Consider the following 10026-nt stretch of genomic DNA (forward strand, 5'->3'; position numbering starts at 1 on the left):
TGATAAGTCCTAATTGCGAAAGCAAACAAATCCTTACAATTAAAATACAAATTACTAACAGTGTTGAGAAGTCACCATTTGTGATTGGACACACATACTCATTATTTACTAATATTTATCATAAATACTTAAGCTACTAACAAATCCCCCTATTAAAAAAAACCCTGAAAGAAATCTGCTCCCGCCAGTAAACTGTCTCCGGAATCTGAAATACCGTCTACTGATGGACGTATTTCATTTAAAATGATAGTTGAATGGATATTTACCACTTTGGTTTATCCGATACTCTTAAAAGTATGATTTCGGCTTGGCTTCCAACAATTTGCATGTTGGGTAAGCAACTAAGCACCAAATGGCCCCTCCTCGCGTTCGTATCCTTCGATGTCTAAATCAGACAACAGAAGTGACGAATCGACAACAAGCATCATTCAATGGAACTGTCGAAGCTTGATCCCCAAATAGATAAATTTAAACTCCTGCTTCACGATAGCAAATGCAATATTTTCGCGCTATCTGAAACATGGTTATCAACTGATACGACAGTAGCCGTTCATGATTTCAATATAATACGTTTATACCGAGGAAACTCTTATGGCCAGGGCTAGTAGCGAACTTGGAGCAAAATAATAGTGATTTTAGTGACTTTTTTCATTAAAATAGTGACCAAATAGAGACTAAATAGTGACCAAATAGTGACCAAAAATATACAAAAGAGGGTTTTGAAATTTATTGTTGAACCATAAATGAATTAAATTTTATCTGAAATTTATGTCATTAGAACATAGGATGTGCAATGATTTGTTCTCATAGAAAAAAAGTCCAACTAAAATCTGTATCATAATTTCACATTGAAATGGTTGTAATAACACCTTGTTCAATATATTCGAATACAAGTTTTCGAGTTATAAGTGTTAATGAAAGTACGTGAACGAATGTATGCACTCTCGAATACGCATTGGTGTGTTGGTGGTCTGTCAGTTGTATTTAGTTCTTGATGTGCGATGTAACAAATCCGGAAAGTCGTAGTAAAACAATTTTTGGTCAGTGACTGCCCTTGCACAATATTCAAACATCTCAAATCATGTGAAGCTAGGCGAGATTTCGTTTATCAAACCATCGAAAACTACAAGGAAACATTCTCTTTGGCTATCGTTGAAAATTCTGTCGGCCACGATCAGCAAGGATGCCGCAAGTCGTAAAATTGTGACTGTTATGAAGAAGCGTTTCCGGCGAAATAATAACGTTCAGTTTGTAATTCCCACCCATCTGAGTATATCTATTGAATCGGTCCACAATATTTTGGCCGATTCTTTAAGAAAAAGAGGCTCGATAGAGTGAAAATGATACTTTCATAACTCGCTGTTTGCGAGTTCATTGTTTCTGATGAAAAACTATTTGGCCTGGAGTGTGACTGGTTACACAAAACAATCGAATGTGGGCAGCAGCAAGAGACAACATTTCAGAGTTCTAAAGGAGTGTTCCTCGATTGCAGAGTACAGCTTTAGTGATGGTCTCGGGAGCAATTTGCAAGCGAGTAAACTTCCTCTGATTTTCATTTACAAAGACGCCGAATTTAATGCTGTTTATTATAAAACGGTAGTTTTGGAAAAAAAACGTTACCCCGTGTCTTGGAAAACTCTTCAGAGCTAATTTCTATATGTTCTAGCAAGACGGTGCATCAGCGCATACTGCGAAGTTGACTCAAGGTTGGTATAGGGACAATTCGAGGGACTTTTTGAATAGAAATAAATTGCTGTTAAGTTCACCTGATCTCAACTCAATAAACTTTTTTTTTACAAAATCTCCAACTTGTAAAGCGGTTATCCAGAACATCTGGAAATTCGTGCCGCCTGTGACAGCTTCGAAAAGCGTTTGAAGTTGGTTAAGCTAACTAAGGGAGGGGTTTTTCAAAATATATTAAAAATAGCATTGTTCTGCAAAAACAATACTAAGCCTGTTTGTCCCATCAATGATTTCCCACGCATATTTAACCCACTTGACATTTTCTAATCAAATTCGTCCCACTAAACACTCGTTTGTTTGATCTGGAGCATGGGACAAATATGCGTAGAACAGGTTATCATTATGGAATTTCGAAATGGTATCTGGTAAACACCGGTAGGTTCGGATGATTGAAAGCAAAATCCTACGAATTGAGACCTCAACACGACTATGCACAATATAAGCTTGAAATTTTTGAATCCACTTCATCCAGGAGGAACAGTTGATTTGAGACAAGCAAATCAAACTACAAACGGAATTTCACGCACAACACTGGTTTAAGACGCGAGTAGCTTGTAGAATAAACCTTTACATTCCTTTGCAGCTCTTAGACAATGCGTTCGTAACTATTCTGCACTGTTCACTTCGATGAGAAATTTGAAAACATTGCCTGGCATGAAACTTCTGTGATGGAAAAGTTAACAAAAATGTCTTACAAACCGAACTGTCCAAATATTCTGTAAATGAGAAGCAAGCTTTCTAAAGTATGATGCAATACAACAATTGTTAAATTATACATTTAAAGCTAAGAAAGTGACTTTAGTGACCATTTTGTCGTAAAATAGTGACTTTAGTGACTTTTTAGCGTAAATAGTGACTTTTTAGTGACTAGGCTCAAAATAGTAACAAAGTCACTAAAAAGTGACTCGCTACTAGCCCTGTATGGCGGAGTGCTCCTTGGTATAAAAAAATGCTACCCATTCTTCCGAATTCCTATCCCAGCAATTGATGGCATAGAAATTGTTGCTTGCTTGTACCAAAAATGGTGTCCAAACTAAGACTGTCATAATAGAGACTGATGCTTTAACCTTTAAGTATTTAATGAAATCGAAACGTATAAACATCGGCTGGGAACGTCATAACATTTACGAAAATATTGAAGTCTTGAGGTGTTTCCACTGCTCGCAATTTGGACACAAGGCTGAAAACTGCATCAACCCTATGTGCTGCCCTAAATGTACTGGCGATCATCTAATTGGTCAATGCGAAGCAAACATTGAAAAATGTGTGAATTGCAACAACTTGAATGAGAAGCAGAAACAACCTTCTACTGATCGGCTGGATATCAATCATGCCTCATGGAGTACAAGGTGCCCTTTGTATCAGCAACGAGTGAAAAAATCGAAATCCAAGATTGACTACGCCATATAGCAACCAATAAACAGCTCACAATCGTTGTGGGCTTGCTCTGGACCAGATAATTTGGACGCAATTGAAGTTAACGGACCTCTGACGTCATCCGCTATATCTGACAACGGGGGACTATCTGTTCTGTCAGGTAATTATACAATGGGTATATGTCTGCCCGAAGCTACTGTAGATACTACACACACTCAAAGTAACTTTTTCCTGCATAAACCGCATTGGGACTCACTACCTGCCACACACGCAACTGGAGGAGGAGAATCCATCACCGTGACGACGACACCGGTTACTGGTTCTATCCATTGTCCCACCAAGAGCTCATTTACTTTCTACTACCAAAATGTGAGAGGGCTTCGCACGAATATCGAAGACTTGTTTTTAGCTACCACAAGCGCGGATTACGATATAATCGTGCTTACTGAAACCTGGTTAAACGATGAAATTAACTCCGTTCAACTGTTTGGTGACACCTATGCTGTCTATCGAAATGATCGTGATGCCGTTGCCACAAGAAGAAAGCGAGGTGGTGGCGTGCTAATAGCAGTATCTACGAAACTTCGCTCCTCTAGGTCCTCGTCTCGAGTCGATAATAGTATTGAACATCTCTGGGTGAATGTTTACGGTTCCGATAACACGATTGCTGTTGGAGTGGTGTATATTGCTCCTGACTTTGCAACTGATGCCACACTTATTGAAAAACACATAGAATCTGCTACCAACATTTCGAACTCGTTAAGGCCATGTGATTATCATCTGCTTTTTGGGGATTACAATCAACCAAACCTAGTGTGGACGAGCTCTCCTTCAGATTTTTTATATGCTGACCCTTCTGAATCGAGATTTTCGGTGTCAGGTTCTGCTCTTGTCGATGGCATGGCTTTGCTGAACATGAAACAGATCAACGATATCAGAAACATCAGAGATCGCACATGGGATCTTATTTTTATCAACGCTGAAATCGCCTCAGAGTGTATCGTGTCAGAGGCAGTCGAGCCCCTGCTCCAGACTGATGCGTTTCATCCAGCTCTTGTTTGCAATTTGAACTGCTCTCACACTATTAACTACAATGATATTACTAATGACATGAAGTTCGACTTTCGCAAAGCTGATTTTGTCTTACTTGATAGCGCTATTGCAAGCCTCAACTGGTCCCGATTATTAGAGAGTGATATCGATAAAGCCGTTGAAACCTACACTAGCCAGCTGGCTCAACTTTTCCGCCAATATGTGCCTCTGTCACGCCCTCGGAGGAAACCACCTTGGTCAAATGGTCAACTTCGCGAACTGAAACGCCTACGAGCAGCTGCATTGAGAAGATATACCAACTGTCGCAGTCTTTTCGAGAAGCGTGAGTTCAACATCGCAAGCAGCAATTACCGGACTTTGAATCGTTATCTTTACAACAGATATGTACAAAGGAAAGAAAATGATATGAAGCGTAACCCCAAAAGCTTTTGGGGCTTATGAATGAAAAACGTAAAACAAATGGACTCCCATCAACTGTTTTCCTTGGTACGAAAGTTGCCGAATCTCATGAGGAAATTTGCAATCTTTTTGCAGACCACTTTTCCGGTGTATTCAGTGCTGAACCCGCTAACGAACAGTCCATCAACCTGGCGTTGGGATCAGTACCTCGCGATGTTATTGACATAACAACCTTCTTGTTCACCGTAGAAGAGGTTCGCACAGCAATTCGAAAAATAAAATCGTCTGTTGTAGCTGGGCCCGATGGTATACCATCCATTGTACTGAAGCTCTGTGCTGAATCTATTGCAACTCCGCTGACTATTATTTTCAACGCGTCACTATCACAGGCGAAATTCCCGGAGATGTGGAAACAATCATTTATGTTCCCTATTCATAAAAAAGGAGACAAGCGTGATGTCGGCACTTACCGAGGGATAACATCATTATGCACTGGGTCTAAGCTTTTTGAAATTTTAGTTGGAGATGTTCTATTTGCTGCAATCCGTTCATATATTTCACCTGCTCAACATGGTTTCTTCAAGGGACGGTCAATTGACACTAACCTCGCAGAATTCTCATCACTTTGTATCAAGGCAATGGAGGACGGAAATCAAATTGATACAATCTACACAGATCTTAAGGCTGCCTTCGATCGTGTTGACCATCAATTGTTGCTAACTAAAATTGAGCGTTGAGGTGCCTCTCCGCACTTCGTTAAATGGTTGGGATCCCACTTGAACAATCGTAAGCTGAACATCAAACTTGGATAGACTTTCTCTTACAGCTTCACAAACAGCTCCGGAGTGCCTCAGGGGAGCAACTTGGGGCCTTTACTGTACTCGATTTTCTTCAACGATGTCTTGCTATACCTACCTCCTGGCTGTAAGCTAGCGTATGCTGATGATCTTAAAATCTTCGTCATTGTCGAATCAGTAGAAGATTGCATTGAACTACAGCGACTGATTAAAATGTTCGAGGAATGGTGCATGTGGAACCAGCTCATCAGCAGCGTACAGAAATGCTGTGTCATATCCTTCACGAGAAAGAAATCTGCCATTGAGTGGGCTTACGAAATCAACGGACGCCCGTTCGTCAGAGTTGGTGTTGTGCGAGACCTTGGAGTTTTATTGGACTCACAGCTTTCGTTCAGAGATCATTACTCGAATATTATTGCTAAAGCAAACAGAAACCTAGGATTCATCATTAGAGCTGCCATAAAATTCCCTTGACCCCTACTGCCTGCGATCACTGTTCTACGCCCTTGTTCGCTCAGTACTGGAAACAGCTTCAATCATTTGGAGCCCCTACATAAACTGTTGGGCCACTAGAATCGAAGCTATACAGTCGCGGTTCTTTAAATTTGCACTAAGGTTGCTTCCTTGGAGTAACCCAACGAACTTACCACCCTACGAGGATCGATGCCGTCTGCTTAACATGGACACTCTGCAGTGTCGGCGGAATTCAGCTAGAGCACTGTTTGCTGCCAAGTTGTTGCTTGGTAATATTGACTCTCCCAACCTTCTGGAGCAAATCAACCTGAATGTGCCGGTAGTATCTTTAAGATCTAGTTACTGTTTAAGACTTAACTTCAGACGAACTAACTACGGGAAAAATGAACCTGTTTTAGCGATTTGTAAAGAATTTAACGAAGTGTACCATCTATCCGATTTTTGTCAATCCTGTGAAATTTTTAAAAACCGTCTAAAACTATTCAACTTGGCCGCTTAAGTGTATTTGTAATAGTTAATAGTTTAAGTTTTATTCATGTAGACAAATGTAGTCAGATGAATTAATAAACCAATAATAATAATAATAATAATAATAATAATAATAATAATAATAATAATAATAATAATAATAATAATAATAATAATAATAATAATAACAATTGCTGGTGAGAGCCTTACGGTCGCATCAGTCTACATTCCACCTAGAGCTATTATTAGCCGGTTGCAGCTGACACAAATAATGGAACTGCTGCCGACTCCACGCCTTATCCTGGGAGATTTCAATTCTTACGGTATGGCGTGGGGAGCACCTGCAGATGATAACCGGGCTATTTTTATTGAAAGCTTACTAGACGAGTTCGATATGACCCTATTGAGTATACCTGGGTTAGCTACAAGAATAGCAAGGCCTCCAGTACGAGAGAGCACTTTAGATTTATCTATGTGTTCCCCCTCAATAGCTTTGGATTGTAAATGAGAGATTATTCAAGATCCCCTTGGTAGTGATCATTTGCCAATAAGTATTTCGATTATAAGCAGGCTCCAGTCTGTTACCACAGTCGAAGAGTGCGATCTCACCCGGAATATTGATTGGGAAAAATTCTCGAACATGATATCCCAGGAGCTGTGAAAAGAGCATACCTAGCATTAAGGAAAGATCATTCCATTCAACTTTTTGATCAGTTTAGAGAGCTGGAACTGAAACAGGCTAAACTGCACAAACAGAAAAAAAGATCGTACTGGCAAAATTTCATAAGCAAGTTACCCAGAGATGCTTCTTTGAGCTATCTCTGGAATACGGCTCGGAAAATGCGCAATAGGTCCGACAACAATGAGGCTAATGAGTACTCTGAACGTTGGATCTATGATATCGCGAAAATGGTATGCCCAGATGCTGTCTCACCACAGCAGAAATTCAGCGACACAACGGCGATCAAAGAACCAGAATTTTCAATGGTGGGGTTTTCATTGCCCTCGCGTCTTGTAAGAACAAGGCTCCAGGACCGGACAGGATCAAATTTAATTTGATGAAAAACCTGCCGGACTCGGCCAAGATACGATTTCTTAAACTGTTTAATAAGCTTATCAGGAACAATGTGATCCCGAAAGCTTGGAGACAGGTTAAGATTATCGCAATCAAAAAGCCAAATAAACCTGCCGCAGATCACCGCTTGTACAGGCCGATTGCGATGCCCTCATGCATACGCAAATTGGTTGAAAAAATGATCCTGCGCAGACTTGACAACTGGGCAGAAACAACTAACCAACTGTCAGAGACCCAGTTCGGCTTTCGTAGGGGCAACGATTGCCTGGCATTGCTTGCCACAGAAGCGGAAATGGCTCTTGGCAGCAAACAACAAATGACCTCGGTTTTCCTGGATATCACAGGTGCATTTGATTCAGTTTCAATCGAAATTCTTTCCGAGAAACTGCATCAAAAAAGGATTCTCCCCTATATTGACAAACTTTTTGATCAACCTGCTGTCTGTAAAGCATTTACTTTTCAACCACGGTTCTTCAACAGTAACACGAACAAGCTACATGGGTCTTCCCCAAGGCTCTTGTCTGAGTCCGCTGTTGTACAACTTCTACATCAGTGACATTGACACATGCTTGACGGACGGCTGCACAATGCGCCAGTAAGCTGACGACTGCGTTATATCAGCCACTGCGTCTCTGGCCGTGGACATGAAAAACAGCCTGCAAAATACGCTAGATAATCTGACCGGTTGGGCCAGTTGTCTTGGAATTGAATTCTCGCTTGAAAAACCTAAATTAATCCACCTAGCGGTCAGACCCAACCTTTCTCATTCAAACTTTTATTTGTTTCAATAAATTTAGATGAACGCTACAATCCAATAAATGTATATTCAAATGTAGATGTTGTAATCTATACATATAAAAATGCGGTCTGTCTGTCTGTCTGATCCATATAGGCTCGAAAGCTATGAAAACCGATCGACGTGAAAATTTGTATGTAGGGGTTTTTGGTGCCGATAAAGGTTCCTATGATAGTTTGAAACCCCTCCTTCTTCTGGAAGGGATGGGTCCCATACAAATGAAATATAAATTTCTGCACAACTCAAGAACAAACCAAGCAATTGAAACCGAATTTGGCATGTGGATGTTTTAAGGGGTTTCAAATATGTCCATAATGGTTCGAAACCCGTCCCTTTTCTTGAAGGGAGGGGTTCCATACAAATGAAACACAAATTTCTGCACATCTCGAGAGCTAACCAACTAAATGGAACCAAATTTGGCAGGTGAATGTTTTTAGTGGTAACAAATTTGTTCCATAATCGACCTCAGGCAACATTTTGGATTGTAAGATGGCAACTTCCGGTTTCTGGAAAACAACCAAAATGGCTGATTTCCACCCAATATAATAATATCCGGATCTAGAATGATACTCAGGAGCTAAAATCGATCGGAATTGTCTTCAAATGTCATTATGAAATCCAAAATGGCGACTTCCGATTTCGGAAAAACAGTGGCAGACGAGCAAATACCACCCAATATGGGTATTTCCGGAACCGTAATGATGCACTGGAGCCACAAACCGACTTCAGACAACATTTTGAATTGTAAGATGGCAACTTCCGGTTTCTGGGAAACGGTCTGAAATGGACGATTCCAATTAAATATGAATATCTCCGGAACCAGAAAGATGGAAAGAAGATAAAATTGGCTGATTTCCGTCTAACATGAATACCTCCGGATAGAATGATACACAGCAGCTGAAATCGACCACAGACCCCATTTTGGATTCTAGGTTGGCGACTTCCGGTTTCTGGGAAACAGCCGAAAATGATCGAATAACACCCAAAATGGGTTTTTTTCAACCAGAATGACGCTCAGATGCCAAAAATTATCTTAAATACCATTTTGAAATCCAAAATGGCGACTACCGGTTTGGGAAAACAGCCTGAAATAAACAATCTAAGTATCTCTGGAACCAGAATGATGCATGTAACTAACAATTGACCTCAGGCACCATTTTAAATTGCTAAATTGCAACTTCTAGGAAACAGTAGAAAATGACCGAATAATGCTCAATATGGATATTTCCGTAATCGAGATGATGCATAGAAACCAAACTTTGCCCTTGGGCACCATTTTAAATTTAAAGACGGCCACTATTATTTTCAGTAAAACAACCAAAATAACTAAATACCTCCCAATATGAATATTTTCGGTGTTAGATTGATGCCATAAAATCTGCTGAAAATGACCGAATACCACCCAATATGAATATATTCAGAATTAAGGCGATGTACAGAAGCCAAAAGTCGAGGATGTTGTTATTTCGATAAAACCAATCATTTCAAACGATTTGTTATTTGATTCTGATCATATCTTATGGCCGATTCGTCTTGCATTTGCAGAGTTTTAACACATTGCAAGGAATCAATGAATTTAAAACGTTCAAATAGTACGATACCATATTTAAATTATGTTGAGGCCACATATATCGATCAAAACAGGTATATTTTTAAATAGTCTTTGAATTTCTTTTCTTTCCACAACTTTTGAGCCACATATCAAATTGTTATGAAGTTTGTTATTTGTAAGTTTGAGAGATGACTCGTTCGTATGACACTAGTTATGTTCAAATAAGTCATGTAATCTTTGAGATAATAGACTTTCGTTGTTTTATTAACAATATAATACATAACTGTTGCTT

The 10026-nt window shown here is 39.8% G+C and overlaps 1 protein-coding gene across 1 annotated transcript; it reads left to right on the top strand.

The window, feature by feature from the left end:
• Nucleotides 1-3291: 3291 nt before the first annotated feature.
• On the top strand, nt 3292-5309 carry LOC129728677 (uncharacterized). The gene is made up of 2 exons (XM_055687128.1): nt 3292-4495; nt 4708-5309. Exons 1-2 carry the CDS (start codon nt 3292-3294, stop codon nt 5307-5309), a joined length of 1806 nt encoding a protein of 601 aa, XP_055543103.1.
• Nucleotides 5310-10026: the final 4717 nt, after the last annotated feature.

The sequence above is a fragment of the Wyeomyia smithii genome, chromosome 3, assembly GCF_029784165.1.
Source record: "Wyeomyia smithii strain HCP4-BCI-WySm-NY-G18 chromosome 3, ASM2978416v1, whole genome shotgun sequence".
Lineage (NCBI taxonomy): Eukaryota > Metazoa > Arthropoda > Insecta > Diptera > Culicidae > Wyeomyia > Wyeomyia smithii.